The sequence below is a fragment of the Melanerpes formicivorus genome, unplaced genomic scaffold (genome assembly GCF_026170545.1).
Source record: "Melanerpes formicivorus ecotype bairdi unplaced genomic scaffold, bMelFor1.0.p_v2 SCAF_89, whole genome shotgun sequence".
Classification (NCBI taxonomy): Eukaryota; Metazoa; Chordata; class Aves; order Piciformes; family Picidae; genus Melanerpes; species Melanerpes formicivorus.
This window is the reverse complement of record NW_027142441.1, coordinates 2220916-2236592: the sequence shown is the minus strand read 5'-3', so window position 1 is coordinate 2236592 and position 15677 is coordinate 2220916. Positions and strand designations below refer to the sequence as shown.

Here is a 15677-nt window from a genome sequence, read left to right as displayed (position 1 = left end):
AGCCTGGGATTAAACTCCCCCAGGGACAGGGCCCCAACCACCTCCCTGGACAACACATTCCAGGGTTTCACCACTCTCCTGGGGAAGAACCTCCTCCTCACCTCCAGCCTCAATCTCCCCACCTCCAGCTTCATTCCATTCCCCCTAGTCCTATCACTGCCTGAGATCCTGAGCAGTCCCTCCCCAGCCTTCCTGGTGCCCCCTTCAGATACTGGAAGGCCACAATGAGGTCACCTGGGAGCCTTCTCTTCTGCAGACTGAACAGCCCCAACTCCTTCAGTCTGTCCTCACAGGAGAGGTGCTCCAGCCCTCTGATCCACTGTTCCTCATTGTAAAGGACTTGTTCCTAACATCCAATCTCAATCTGCCCTTCTCTACTTTGAAGCCATCGCCCCTGGTCCTGTCCCTGCAGGCCTTTGGGAACAGTCCCTCTGCAGCCTTCTTTTAGCCCTTCAGGTACTGGAAGGTTGCTCTAAGGCTTCCCTGGAGCCTTCTCTTCCCCAGGCTGAAGAACCCCATCTCCCTCAGCCTGTCCTCTTGCTGAGTTGCACACAAGCAGTTGTTGCCTTGGTATATTCTGTGTGAGAAGCTGGAGGCCGCAGGTCTCAGAGGACTCATAGTGCCAAGCCCAAGAGCAGAGTGCAGTGGGAAGCAAGGGTATGCCAGGGTGGTTTCTTTGTTTGTTTGCTCATAGTGATGGGTTTTGGTTTGCTTTGTTGTTCACCAGACTATTGTCATCATTCCCCTTCCCTCCTTCACTACCACACTGTTCTCTTTCCCCTAGTTGTAGAAAAAATGGACAATGTGACAGGTGGCCTGGAGACGTCCCACAGAAGGTACACAGAAAAGCTCACAGAGGTGGAGAGTGACCTGAAGAAATTAGGTGAGCTACACACAGGAGAAGCCCTTTTGTGTTAGGGCTTTGGGATGTTCTGGGAGAGAGTGGCAGGAAAACTGCCTGGAAAATGCCTGCTTGTGACAATGTCCTGCACTGCTGGGCCAGCTGTGCAAGCTCTTGGGAAAGCACTTGAAAGAGTTCAGCTCAGCACTGCCTGGGACTGCATTTTAAGCATACTTCAATATTTACAGCTCCCACTGAAGCCCCTCTGAAATGATTTATGCTAAAATAAACAGAGGTTCAAGGGTTATCCTCAGGGGAGAGTCTTCTCTGAGGCAGAGATGTAAAACACAGCAGAAGCTGTGCCACAGCAGCAGAGATTCTCTGTAAATGAAAATCTCTCACCCAGGCATTTTGATTCTGGTTGTACACATTCATAGAATGGATTGAGCTGGGGGGACCTTAAAGGTCATCTGGTTCCAACCCCCTGCCATGGGCAGGGACACCTCCCACCAGCACAGCTTGCTCAAGGCCTCATCCAACCTGGCCTTGAACACCGCTGGGGAGGGGGCAGCCACAGCCTCCCTGGGCAGCCTGTGCCAGAGTCTCCCCAGCCTTACTGTCTTCCTTATCTCCCCTCTCAATCTCCCCTCTCCCAGCTCAAACCACTGAGCTGGAACCATCCTGGCACTCCCAGCCCTTGTTCAAAGTTCCTCCCCAGCTCTCCTGGAGCCCCTTCAAGTACTGGAAGATTGCTCTAAGGTCTCCCTACAGCCTTCTCTTCTCCAGGCTGAACAGCCCCAACTCTCCCAGCCTGGCCCCACAGGGGAGGTTCTGCAGCCCTCTGATCTTTTCATGGTCTCCTCTGGAGCCTCTCCAGCAGCTCCAGGTCCTTCTTGTGCTGGGGGCCCCAGAGCTGGAGGCAGTGCTGCAGGTGGGGGCTGAGCAGAGCAGAGCAGAGGGGCAGAATCCCCTCCCTGTGCTGCTGCTCTCCCTGCTCTGGCTGCAGCTCAGCACTCAGCTGGCTCTGGGCTGCCAGGGACCAGTGCTGGCTCCTGGGGAGTTTGTCACCAACTGACACCCCCAAGGCCTTCTCCTCCAGGCTGCTCTCCTCACCCAGGCTGGATTTGTGCTTGGGATTGCCCTGCCCCAGCTGCAGGACCTTGCCCTTGGCCTTGTTGACCTTCATGAGGTTGTCTTGGTCCCAGCTGTGCAGCCTGTCCAGGTCCCTCTGGATGGATCCTTCCCTCCAGTGTGCAGCCAGAGCACACAGCTTGGTGTCCTCTCAGCCTTGCTGAGGGAGCCTCAGTGCCACTGCCCATGGCCCTGACAAAGCTGTTCCACAGCACTGCTCCCAGCACTGACCCCTGAGGGACACCACTTGCCACTGCTCTGCATTTGGACTCTGAGCCATTGACCACAACTCTGAGTGCAGCCATCCAGCCACTTCCTTATCTTCATTTGAATTTTGAGTCTCCACTTTCTCAGTAAGGATTCAAAACTCAAGGCCATTTTAAATGATGCCAAAGCAGTCACCTGCTCAAACTCTTGTCTCTGAGGCAAGGTGACTCCTTTCACAAAATGTTTCTCAGCCATCTGGGAATACAGGACACAGGGTGGGTGGATTTCAGACCTCCCAGGCTCTATCTCAGTTCTCAATTTGCAGGATGATGGAAAAAGATCATGGGTAGGGATTTTGTTCACTGCCATTTACCTTTCCTCCCTGTCTAGGAAAACAGACTCCTAGTTTGTGCAATCAGTTCTGTGTCAATGTTCTCATACCTGGGGGTGCTCCTTGAAATCAGTGTTGCTTAGCTCCATGACCATGCCCTGAGAGATGGATTTCTAGGACAAATTACCTGCACTGAGTTGTGGAACATGAAGTTTCTCAGTGTCTCCTCCTCTACTGGGCCATACCCTGCAGGGTCACTTCCTAACCCACAGGCAGGTGTTTGGGTTCTGTTTGGGGTTTGTGCTGTGCTGATGATGTTTTCACACCTTGGAGCACCTTTGATTCATTCATGCCCATTCTTTCCATGCTGCTGGATGGATGGCCAGGACAATCAGTTCCCATTTAAATGGACTTGCCATGGAGGAAGGTAAAAAAATGGTGGGGCAGTGTGTGGGGGAGGCACAAAGGAGAGCAGGGTCACAGCATGTGGTGAAGGAAAGGCAGCCCCTCGGGGGTCAGCTGTATGTGGGGCTGGCTGCTGCCAGAGCTGTGGGGAGCACAATGGAATTTGAGCTAAATCCAAGAGGCAAACATACAGTCAGAGCTGAGAAGAACCTGGAGTGAGACAAGTGGCAGGGATAGAGCTGTGCTCAGGCAGATGTCTATCCACTGAAGGCTCTGTAAACACTTCAGACTACGATCTCACAAGCCACCACTGGATGTTCTCCATCATGACTCACTCAGACACAGCAGAAGCAAGCTCCACACACAGCTGCATTCACTGTAGCTTATGAAAAGCTTCCTGCTCTCCTTTGCAGCCATCTGAAATTATGGAGTGCAGAATGCATAATTCATAAATACAGCTCCCCTTGATGGGGACACAAATAGATGGGCTGCATGTGGGAGAGGGAAGTGTTTGAGGTCAAGGGAAAAATTCTTCCCTCAAAGTGAGTGTTGAGTGCTTATTGCCCTGGTTTCTGTGTCGTGGCTGGGGAGCTGGGTAGCCTCAGAAGCTTAATCATAGCCAGACAGGCTTCCAGAAGCATTCTGCAGGGCAGTGCAAGTGAAAGCAGAGCAGTTCCACATGGATGAAAGGTTTTGCCTTTCTCAAACTGGGGCCATGAGGAAGCAGTAACAGCAAAATCAATGGCATTTGAAGCAGTAGTGTTGGAGAGGAAACCAGGAACACTTGATGTCCTGTCATGCCTGGGGTAGCCTGTGGGCAACGCTGCTGTCTCTAACCCAGACTGCTTTAAAATAGGTACTGGAGATTTCTGTTAAGCTAAATGCAATCTTTTAAACAACAGAGCTAGAGGGACTGCACCACAGTGAACGGGGGAAGGAAACAGGAAAAGCTGAAACTTCCTCCTGAGCTTCCTGCAAAGTGGAGCTGCAGTGCCAGAAGAGCCTCACTGGTGCCTCTAATGCTCTGAACTCTGCCTCCAGTCAGTTCTCATTCCAAGTGCAGCACAGCTGACTGCCTGTGCTCAGCAGTTTCTAACAGCAGTCCTTCCCATGTTTGAGGGCAGAATCACCACTGTGCTCCCCCCACCAGCACACGAGGTCTTACTGATGCCTCTTGGAATCTTCCTCTACCTAGTGGCAGACATTTGCTCCTTTCTCAGGAAGACAGCCCAGAGGTTCTGTTAGCAGCATCCTGACAACCTGAGTGTGCTTAAAATACCCTGTGCTGTGCTGTGCTGCTCTGAGCTGTGCTGTGAAAAACTCCCCCTGAAGCTTTCCTCTGTTTTTTCCTCTGCACTAGATGACCAAGCTGGACAAAAAGCCATGGACACTAACACTGAACTGTCTACCTTCAGAGCTGACATCCTGGCCCTCCGCCAGCAGCTTCACGACATTGTGGAGAAAACCAGCAGGAACAAAGTCACACTGGAGAAGCTGCAAGAGTCTGGCAATGTGCTAGATGACAGACAGAGCCAAATGAGGAGTACTTTAGACAGTAACTCTTTCATGATCATCAGTGTCAATAAGACTCTCCAGGCATACACTGGCTATATCAACAATCTTCAGCAGGACACGAGCACGATCCAGACAGCGCTGCAAAACCAAGTGCACTCCCACAACGTGGTCATCATGAGCCTGAACAACTTAAACCTGACCCAGATACAGCAAAGAAATCTGATCAGCGTGCTGCAGAAGTCAATGGAAGACACAAGCCTGGCTATCCTCAGAATCAAGAGTGATTTCCAGAACCTGCAGCAGGTGGTCCTGCAGGCCCGGAAGGACACTGACTGGCTCAAGGAGAAAGTGCAGAACCTGCAGACTCTGGCTGCCAACAACTCGGCGCTGGCAAAAGCTAACAACGATACGCTGGAGGACATGAACAATCAGCTCAGCTCCTTCAGTGGCCAGATGGAGAACATCACCAGCATTGCCCAAGCCAATGAGCAAAACCTGAAGGACCTGCAGGAGCAGCACAGAGAGTATGAAAACAGAACCTCTGCCAAGTTCAGCCAGCTGGAAGAGAGGTTCCAGGTCTTCGAGACCGACGTAGTCAACATCATCAGCAACATCAGCTACACCGCGCAGCACCTGCGGACTCTCACCAGCAACCTCAACCAGGTCAGGACCACCTGCACAGACACCCTGAGCAAGCACTCAGACGAGCTGGCTTCCATGAACAGCACCCTGGCCAGCATCCGCTTGGACTCTGCATCTCTCAAGGTGCAGCAGGATTTGATGAGGTCCAGGCTGGATGTGGAAGTTGCCAACTTGTCAGTGATCATGGAAGAAATGAAGCTAGTGGACTCCAAACACGGCCAGCTCCTCAAGAACTTCACCATCCTGCAAGGTATGCAGCCTCCCAGCAGTGCCTAGAGAGGTCTCTGCTGAGTTCCTGCTTGCATTGCTGCTTCAGCTCTGTGGAGGCTGATCCTTGCCAGGGCAGAGTGCTGGAGCTCTCCATTAGCTCATCCTGAGCTCGGCAAAGGCTGGGGTTTTCCATGCCGATTGTCCTGGGCCTTCCTTACATAGCTGGGATGGGGATGTTGTGAAAGAAGCTTCTGACTTAGCAAAATTGTATTCTGACAGGATCTGCTTTTGATTTAGTTTCTAAAACAGGCCATGGAAGGTGTGGAGCCTGAAGAAACCAATCCCTGCTCGGGAGGAAACAGCTAAAAACTATCTGTGGGACGGTTCCCAGAAGGGCCCACCCTGACTGAAACAAACAAGCTGCTCTTTCACTCTAAGCCAGTAGTTAGGCTGCCAGAAAGCATCCTGCTTTGCCTAGTTTTTAATCCTGGGGTATTTTCTTCCCTCCAGAAATAAATAGCATCAAGTTTAGGAGGCTCCTCCCAGTCCAGCATTACCCCAGGGGCAGGGAACACTCGGAGGCCTAGCACTCCGATCACAAATGTAAACCCATTGCTCCAGATAAACTAAGGCTGAAGTAGAGCCAGGACTACACAGAATCATGGAATTGTTTGGGCTGGAAAAGCCCTCTGCAGCCACCCAGTCCAACTGTCAGCCTAACACCACCGTGGCCACTGAACCCTGTCCCCAGGTGCCATGGCCACACGGTTCTTGGAACACCTCCAGGCATGGGGACTCCATCAAGTCCCAGACTGTTCCAATCCCTGACCACTCTTGCAGCAGAGAAATTTTCCTCATCTCCAACCTCAGCCTCCCCTGGCACAATTCCAGGCCATTTCCTCTGCTTCTGTCACCTGAGACTAGGCAAAAGAGCCTCCTCTCAGGGGGCTGCAGAGAGCAATGAGGTCTCCCTCAGCCTCCTCTGCTCCACACTCACCACCCCCAGCTCCCTCAGCTGCTCCTCCCCAGCCCTCTTCTCCAGACCCTTCCCCAGCTTGGTTGCCCTACATGTCAGTAACCTTCACCTCTCTCACTGCAACCAGGCCTAAGTGATTCCAGTTTAGGAATTTATGTCTGGAGGATTTGAAATTCCGTGGACTGGGGGAGGGGGCAGGGCACTGGCAAGGCATTTGCTCATCCATTACCAGAATCCAAACTGACTGTGCTGCTTACTGCTGTCAGAAGGCTGCTGTTCCCTCTCTTGGCTGTTCCAGCCAGACAGTTACCAGCTGAGTCCTTCCCAGTGCTGGCCTGTCCCTGTCTGTGCCTCAGCTTCTCTCTTTTTGACAACCCACTGCTGCCAGAGCAGCAAACTGAGACCCTGCAGGCAGAGGCTGAGAGCAGTGAGATGTGGCTGGAAAGCAAGGGGAGCAGAGCAGGGAGCAGGGCAGGGAGCAGGGCAGGGAGCAGGGCAGGGAGCAGGGCAGGGAGCAGGGAGCAGGGCAGGGAGCAGGGCAGGGAGCAGGGAGCAGGGCAGGGAGCAGAGCAGGGAGCAAGGCAGGGAGCAGGGCAGGGAGCAGGGAGCAGGGCAGGGAGCAGGGCAGGGAGCAGGGAGCAGGGCAGGGAGCAGGGAGCAGGGCAGGGAGCAGGGAGCAGGGCAGGGAGCAGAGCAGGGAGCAGGGAGCAGGGAGCAGAGCAGGGAGCAGGGAGCAGGGCAGGGAGCAAGGAGCAGAGCAGGGAGCAAGGAGCAGGGCAGGGAGCAAGGAGCAGGGCAGGGAGCAAGGAGCAGGGCAGGGAGCAAGGAGCAGGGCAGGGAGCAAGGAGCAGGGCAGGGAGCAGGGCAGGGAGCAGGGAGCAGGGCAGGGAGCAAGGAGCAGAGCAGGGAGCAAGGAGCAGAGCAGGGAGCAGGGCAGGGAGCAGGGAGCAGGGAGCAGGGCAGGGAACAGGGAGCAGGGCAGGGAGCAGAGCAGGGAGCAGGGCAGGGAGCAGGGAGCAGGGCAGGGAGCAGGGCAGGGAGCAGGGAGCAGGGCAGGGAGCAGGGCAGGGAGCAGGGAGCAGAACAGGGAGCAGGGCAGGGAGCAGGGAGCAGGGAGCAGAGCAGGGAGCAGGGCAGGGAGCAGGGCAGGGGGCAGGGCAGGGGGCAGGGCAGGGGGCAGGGAGCAGGGCAGGGAGCAGGGAGCGGAGCAGGGAGCAGGGAGCGGAGCAGGGAGCAGGGAGCGGAGCAGGGAGCAGGGAGCGGAGCAGGGAGCAGGGCAGGGAGCAGGGCAGGGCAGGGGGCAGGGAGCAGGGAGCAGGGCAGGGAGCAGGGCAGGGAGCAGGGCAGGGAGCAGGGCAGGGAGCAGGGCAGGGAGCAGGGCAGGGAGCAGGGAGCAGGGCAGGGAGCAGGGAGCAGGGCAGGGAGCAGAGCAGGGAGCAGGGCAGGGAGCAGGGAGCAGGGCAGGGAGCAGGGAGCAGGGCAAGGAGCAGGGCAGGGAGCAGGGCAGGGAGCAGGGCAGGGAGCAGGGAGCAGGGCAGCAGCAGGCAGTGCTGCAGGCAGCAGCAGCAGCAGGCAGTGTGCCTGCAGGGCCCGATGCCTGCGCACAGGACAGGGCTGTCCGGCCGGTGTCCCCGTGCGGGGCTGTGGGTGGCTCAGCCCTGCGGCGCAGGCTCGGCTGTGGCGCTGCCGGGGGCTGCCTGCTCGCCGGCTCCGCTCCCTGCTGCCTGCCCGAGCTGTGCCCCGCCGGGGCCCCGGGGGCTTCGCCCCTGCCTCTCCCCGAGGCCCCACCTTGCACGCTTGTGTCGTTTCAGGTCCTCCCGGTCCGAGGGGACCTAAGGGTGACAGAGGCCCTCCAGGTCCCCTGGGCCCCGCTGGCCTGAAAGGACAGAAAGGAGAGAGAGGAGAGCCTGGGCCGCCGGGACCTGCAGGTGAGAAGGGTCCCCCTGGGCCAGCTGGGCCACCCGGAGAAAAAGGAGGGAAAGGCTCCAGAGGCTCCCCCGGCTCCAAAGGCCAGCGAGGCTCCCCCGGGAAGACAGGGCTGCCGGGACCCAGCGGCGTGCCGGGGCCGCCGGGGCCGCCGGGCAAGGACGGACCGCCGGGGCCGCAGGGCCCGCAGGGATTCCAAGGCCTGCAAGGAACTGTGGGAGAGCCGGGGGTACCGGGACCGCGAGGACTGCCTGGGGTACCCGGAGTCCCCGGGCTGCCCGGTCCAAAGGGCCCACCCGGCCCGCCGGGGCCACCGGGACCGGGGAAGCCAATGGCACTGCAGAGCGAGCCCACGGCAGAGCCCGAGGCCAACGGTAAGCTATGGACACGGCGCCTGCGCCCCCTGCTGGCACAGCGCTGCGCGGGCGCTGGGCACCGCTGCTGGGCGCCGCTGCTGGGCACCGCCGCTCCGCGCAGCTGCTCGGTACCGCTGCTCCGCACCGCCGCTCCGCACCGCCGCTCCCGCACGGCCGCGCTGCCCCTGCGGACCTGGTGCGCTAGCAGCCAGAGACACAGGGCAGTGGTGCAGCTGGTGTCATCAGGAGTGGACAGAAACGACACTTTACCCCCCAAAGGAGAGCAAGGCACAGACACTCACACACGGGATGGGGAAGCCTCGGAGTGAGATGGAAGAGCTGTTCCCCGCTCTATAACGCACAGAACACCACTTGCACATTCAGCCCCAGCCCAGGCCTGCCCCCTGGGCTCACAGCAACCTCCTTGAGCCAACAGCCTTCTCAAAAAACCCTCCCCCACTTAGGCCAAAACTCCAGGCCTCAGATGTGCCCCCCGTGCCCATGCCTGTCCGCATCCTCCATTGCTGAACCCACGTGGCACCGCACCAAGTTCAGCTTGGCACCTCCAGGCCCCAGTCAGGCTGCCCCAGGCCCCAGCTGGCAGCATTGCCAAGGCTGAACCAGGCCTCACTCCCCCAGAAGGAGATGGCAGCCTGCATGCCCTGCCAGGAGCAGAGAAGGAGGGGTAAGGCAGAGCAAGCAAGTGCTTGGCTTTATAGAGATGCAGGGCTTATGGGGATGAAACACCAAACATTGCCATTTCCTGTCCACCCCTGGATGCTTTGGACTTCCTGGAAGTCTGTAACTTCATGGTTCTTAAAGGCACCCAGCCTCAGAACCATAACCTCTGTGTTTTGACTGAAGAGTGAATCCCCAGCCTGTTTGTAAGTACCTCGGGTGGCAGCGTGGTGTGGGTGGGCATGGGACCCTCCGCTGTTGTTGTCCCTGTGCAGTCACTGCTGGCCTGTGGAGATCCCAGCACCTGGCTTAACATAAAACACTTCCCATGGCAGGTTGTTCACCTCACTGGAAGAACTACACAGAGAAGTGCTACTACTTTTCAGTTGAAAGAGAAATTTTTGAAGAGGCAAAGGTGTTCTGTGAAGAGAGGTCATCCCACTTGGTTATCATAAACAACAAAGAGGAGCAGGTAATTGCCTTCTCTTTCTGTTTCTCAAGAAGAAAGTTTGGAGCCAGAGGGCAAGTGGGAAGCTGAGAGCACTTGCATGCAGTGAAGCACAGTGACTGGATCCCGTTAGCATTTTGCCCACCCTCTGTCCCCTCAACAGCTTCTGCACATGCAGAGAGCAGTGTGAGCAGAGGTGGTACTGACCCATAAGGTGGTGGGCACAGAGCAGCCAGAAAGGGTGGTGAGAACTGAAGGAGTTTTGAATCTTTAAGGATGGAGTCTGCTATGCCTTGAACATGGCCCAAAATGGGTTGGGTTTTTGTTGTGTTTTTTATTCAGTGCTGAATATAATTGGATTGTCAATTGTCTGCTTTAATACTGCAACCAACTGTTGTTCATCTACCCATCAATCTAGCTGCACATTTAGTGGTGCTCAACAGAAATAGACAGTGCAAGGCCCAGCTTGACAGGGTGCTGGGCCAGCTCATTTCATGAGGTTCAACAAGACCAAGGGCAGGGTCCTGCAGCTGGGTGGAGGCAATCCCAGGCACAAATCCAGGCTGGGCAGGGACTGGCTGGAGAGCAGCCCTGAGGAGAGAGCCTTGGGGGTGCTGGGGGAGGAGAAGCTCACCAGGAGCTCTCAGTGTGCACTTGCAGCCCAGAAAGCCAATCAGACCCTGGGCTGCAGCAGGAGAAGTGTGGCCAGCAGGTCGAGGGAGGTGATCCTCCCCCTCTGCTCAGCTCTGGGGAGACCCCACCTGGAGTCCTGTGTCCAGTTCTGCAGCCCCTATGACAAGAGGGATCTGGAGGGGCTGGAAAGTGTCCAGGGAAGGGCCACAAGGATGATCAGAGGGCTGGAGCACCTCTCCTATGAGGACAGACTGAAGGAGTTGGGGCTGTTCAGTCTGCAGAAGAGAAGGCTCCCAGGTGACCTCATTGTGGCCTTCCAGGATCTGAAGGGGGCTACAGGAAGGCTGGGGAGGGACTGCTCAGGATCTCAGGCAGTGATAGGACTAGGGGGAATGGAATGAAGCTGGAGGTGGGGAGATTCAGGCTGGAGGGGAGGAGGAAGTTCTTCCCCATGAGAGTGGTGAAGCCCTGGAATGGGTTGTCCAGGGAGGTGGTTGAGGCCCTGTCCCTGGAGGTGTTTAAGGCCAGGCTGGATGAGGCTGTGGCCAGGCTGATCTAGTGTGGGGTGTCCCTGCCCATGGCAGGGGGGTTGGAACTGGATGATCCTTGTGGTCCCTTCCAACCCTGACTGATGCTATGCTATCATACTATTTCAACTCTGTTCTTACCCTGAGGTCCTTTCCAACCTGGTATTCAATCTGTGAATAATTCTTTGGTGGCTACATAGCAGCAGAGACATCAAGATCCAACTGCTTACTGTTTGGGGGGAGGGGGGAGGTGTTCCAGTTTGTGCCTATGAGATGCTGGCTGTGACTTTATAGCTGCCCAGCTCCCATGCAAACACTGCAGTGGATTCCAGTGCGGGCAAGGGGTCACAAGGCCAAAGCCTGAAACACATCCTCAACACTTCCCTGGCACTTCCTCTCCTGGTAACAAAGATGCTGATGAAAGCAGAGTAGCCTTTTGGCTCCCAGAGGTGGCTGTGTTTGTTATGGACTAAGATCTCTCTTCCACAGCAATGGATCAAGAGGCAGATCTTTGGGAAAGGCAGCTTCTGGATTGGCCTCACGGATTCAGAGAAGGAAAACGAGTGGCGGTGGCTGGATGGGTCCTTGCCAGTCTACAAGTATGTAAATAACCCCCAGGGTGCTGAGTTCCTGCAGGTGCTGCCAGTCCTGCTGACACTTCCCAAAGCAGCCTCTAGAAATCAGCCAGTGGCTCCAGAGGGTTCTGGAGGCCAGTGAAGTAATTGTGTGCTGAGGGTGCTGCCGAAGCGGGCTTTTCCCTCTCCCTTCTGCATGCACAAGGCTTCCTTTCCTTGCCAGGAAGAGAGCTGAATGTTGAGTGGGAGAATGGCAGAACTGCACAGCACACTGCTCCTTGCCAGCACACTGCTCCTGACTTGTCTTAGGAAGCTGAGATCCAGTGTAATGCAAATAAGGCAAATTCAACCCAAGACATCTCTGCTTGAATTTGCTGGGCTTGCAATACAGCTGGTTGTAAACTGAGTGCTGGTTGTGATAAGGAGTGAGCAGCCTTTAGATAAAGCCCAAACCCGAGGGGAAAGCACTGAGCACAGGCAGGAAGCAGGGGTGGCTGTGCCTGGGCCTGCTGGACGCTGAGCTGGCAGCTCTCCAGCAGTCCCAGGGCTGCACCTCATCTGTCCCAGCCGGACAGGTTGCAGCCACCCACGTGTTCCACCCTGAGGAGCAGGCTGAAGGGTTTATAGAGCCGAGCATGCCGTGCTGCAGAGCAGCAGCCTGCAGGCAGATGTGAGGAAGTGATTCACTGGGATCTCCTTGGTGTGTGTGCTGAGAAACAGGGAAGCACTGCAACAGAGCTGTCATGCAGTTCCCTTCCTCTCCCTGTTTTCATCTTTCCTTCTCTTTATGACTGACTCCCTCTTCATCCACTGCTTTCAAGAGCTTTCCACTACGCTGTGCTTTGGGTTTAGGTGCCCTGTTGTAACCTCAGAGCTGTCACTCACTGAGCTCCAAAGTATTTTGTTGCCTCTGGAAAGCTGTTTTGTGCTCCCAGGTGCCTGCTCAGATGCCCTGTGGCAGGCAGGATGTTTTCAGCTGAGTGTGGACCATGCCAGCCAGCAATCACAAGCTCCCTTCAGCAACCTGTTTTCAGGGAAGTGGAGCTTCTCAGTCCTGGGGTTGGAAGCACTTCTCACTTGTTAAATGAAAACAGGATGGGAAAACCCTTGCTGCAAGCTTTTCACATGCTGTGTGAAGTTTCACCATGGAAGCTAATGACCTCCAAAGATAGGGGTGTAGAGACTTGCTACGTTCCTTCTGAGTCCAAAAACTCTCTTCCCATCCAAGCACTGCTCCATAGAACAAGTAAATCTCTTATGTCCCTCCCAAAAGACTGGCCCCAGTGCAGGCAGGGGGCTGAGCAGTCAGCAATGGCAGAGCACTGCCACCTTGGCAGCACTGTTGCCAGCTCCCCCGAGTCCCCTCTGGCAGCAGAAGTGCAGGCAGTGCAGGCTTGGGGGCGGGCAGGTGAAGCACAGAGCACTGCCACTCTGTGTGCATGGACATCCAGAAACTAAACTAAAGTTAATGGCTCTAATTTTAGGTCTCTGAGTTTTGGCAGCCTGAGGCCTAGTAGATTCCCTTCCCTGGACTCCATCTGTTTCCCATTTTCAGTCAGTCATGTACTGTTTGTTTCAACATCCACTTCCCGCTCAGAACAGATCTCATGATGTTTTCCTGCATTGCTTGTGGTGAAACACTGCCCTGTGTCAGTTGTGCAACCATATCTCTTGCTTTTTGCTTGAAAGAAACTGGAAAACTGGGCAGCCTGATAACTGGAGCCATGGGCACGGGCCAGGGGAAGATTGTGCTGGACTGATCTATGCTGGGCTCTGGAATGACTTCTACTGTGAAGATGTTAACAATTTCATTTGTGAAAAAGACATGGACAAAGGTAAGCAAGGGCTGGGTTGATGATTTCACCCAGAATGGTACAGCTAGAGGAGAGAGGATCCAGGCTAGATGCAATGGCAGTGCCTTCTGAGGAAGAGGGGGAATCACATGGAGCACTTCTACTCAGATCCACCCCACTGTGCTGGGCAACAGGGAAATCCAGGCTGGGTGAGGAGTGGCTGGAGAGCAGCCTGCAGGAGAAGGCCTTGGGGGTGTCAGTTGGTGACAAACTCCCCAGGAGCCAGCAGTGGTCCCTGGCAGCCCAGAGCCAGCTGAGTGCTGAGCTGCAGCCAGAGCAGGGAGAGCAGCAGCACAGGGAGGGGATTCTGCCCCTCTGCTCTGCTCTGCTCAGCCCCCACCTGCAGCACTGCCTCCAGCTCTGGGGCCCCCAGCACAACCTGGAGCTGCTGGAGAGGCTCCAGAGTAGGCCATAAAATTATCAGAGGGCTGCAGAACCTCCCCTGTGGGGCCAGGCTGGGAGAGTTGGGGCTGTTCAGCCTGGAGAAGAGAAGGCTGTAGGGAGACCTCAGAGCAGCCTTCCAGTACCTGAAGGGGCTCCAGGAGAGCTGGAAAGGGACTTGTGACAAGGGCTGGGAGTGACAGGATGAGGAACAATGGCTTTGAGCTGGGAGAGAGGAGATTGAGACTGGAGATGAGGAAGAAATTCTTTGCAGTGAGGGTGGGGAGACTCTGGCACAGGCTGCCCAGGGAGGCTGTGGCTGCCTCCTGCCTGGAGGTGTTCAAGGCCAGGCTGGATGAGGCCTTGAGCAAGCTGTGCTGGTGGGAGGTGTCCCTGCCCATGGCAGGGGGTTGGAACTGGGTGAGCTTTAAAGTCCCTTCCAACCCAAACCACTCTGTGACTCTATGAAATGTCACTAGACCAGAATTAAATTCCATCCATGGGATTTCCCCTAAAGCAAAGCAAGACAGAGCTGCACTCAGCTTGGCTGGGATGTCCAGGGAAGGACTGTGTCAGCAGCAATGCAATTTGCTCTCCTTTTCCTGCACACATTTGTTATCTCAGGAGCACTTCAAGGTTTACAAATCTTTCTCTTCCAAGACTTAAAGGATTTTAATGTGACTCTGCTCAAGCTTTGCACACACTTAATGGTCATTTTTCTTTGTGGAAGTGCATTTAGCCCTCACAGACTTTTCCCATGATTACTTTCCTTCCTCTTGTGGTTTCCCTTTTTTCTCTCATCCTGTAGGGCAGATATTTGGAGTGTAGTTGGCTGTGACGTTACAGATACCTACATGCAACAGAAATCTGCTTAGAGAAGAAGGAAATCCTGGGAGAGAGCAGCATTGCCTACCAACACTGGGGGGAAGAAGAGAAAGCAAGGAACCAGCAAGCACTGAAAACTGGGTTTAATGCACAGAGGGATTCAGCAGCAGCTCTTCCCCAGCATCTTGCCAGCGTCTGAGGCCTTTCAAGCCACAGCATCAGGAAATGCCATTGAACTCCTTCTGCTAGAGATTTTCTTCCCAACCAGTGCCCAGATGCAGAACCAACTTTTGTGTTCTGAGAGAAGGCCTTCTGTCAGCCTGAGACTGGTGGTGACTGCTCCACAAGATCACAGAAGGCAGCTGTGTAAACAGCCTCCTTTGCTAAGATCCCAACTGTAGGGAAGCGATTCAGCTACACCAGTATATAGATGTTCTACAAGTGTATTAGAGCCCAGCTCCTCTCAGTAATCTGGAATATACTTTAAAGAGCTTTTAAAACTTTGTATTTTTGTACAAAATGTTTTGCTTTTTACAGGTGTTCTCTCTTGTTGGGTTTTTTTTTTACTGACTTGGGTTTGTTTTACAAACATAGTGCACAGGGGCCAAAGAAAACAATCAAGGTACTGATGGCTCAGTAAGGTTTGCTGCCAGCCTAGCTCAGCCACAGAGAAATCCTTCTCCAGATAGAAGTATTTGTCATTTCCCAGGTGCCTTGCTCTGGATAAATAACTTTTGAAGCAGATTTTAGGTAGCCATTTCCTTACTGTGTGCAGCCCATCTGCATGTGTAACGCTTGAGCTAAGGACTAACCACCACAGCTCTGGCCACAGCCAGACTTCCAGCAGGGTAGCGTGCAAAGGCCTTGTTAATAAAAGCTTTTCCTTCCTTCCCTCCTGCCTGCCTGCCTCTTTTCTGCCTTCCTTCTGCTCCTGGGAAAAGGCCACAGCAGTGAATTGCTTTGCAGAATGATTTGGAAATGCTTCCATTCCTTCACCCCTCTGGTGAGGAATTCTGCCCTGGGAGGTGCTACCTACAGTGCAAGTGAAGGCCAGAGGAAGAGAATGGAGAGCCAGGAGCTGCACACACTGAAATATGCTTCAAACTCTGGGAAGAAAGCCCATGCCTTGCTCAGAAAAGTTCAATCTTGCACTTCTCAAAGTGCTCTGTACATGGATCTCTGTTTTCTGGGACCAGTGCTTCCCTCTCAAACAAACT

The 15677-nt window shown here is 55.1% G+C and overlaps 1 protein-coding gene across 2 annotated transcripts in view; it reads left to right on the top strand.

Annotated features, from left to right (window-relative positions):
• COLEC12 (collectin subfamily member 12) overlaps positions 1 to 15352 on the top strand; it is a 112567-nt gene extending 97215 nt beyond the window's left edge. Inside the window, exons 4-10 of one of the 2 annotated variants that reach the window (XM_068165453.1) lie at positions 785 to 883; positions 4276 to 5322; positions 8070 to 8558; positions 9554 to 9690; positions 11316 to 11425; positions 13091 to 13236; positions 14444 to 15352. In XM_068165453.1, the coding sequence (XP_068021554.1) occupies positions 785 to 883; positions 4276 to 5322; positions 8070 to 8558; positions 9554 to 9690; positions 11316 to 11425; positions 13091 to 13236; positions 14444 to 14463 (2048 nt within the window). In that variant the 3' untranslated portion in view covers positions 14464 to 15352. Of the gene's footprint in view, positions 1 to 784; positions 884 to 2893; positions 2938 to 4275; positions 5323 to 8069; positions 8559 to 9553; positions 9691 to 11315; positions 11426 to 13090; positions 13237 to 14443 lie in introns of those variants that run through there. The other variant, XM_068165454.1, reaches the window with a different exon arrangement.
• The last annotated feature ends 325 nt before the right edge of the window (positions 15353 to 15677 follow it).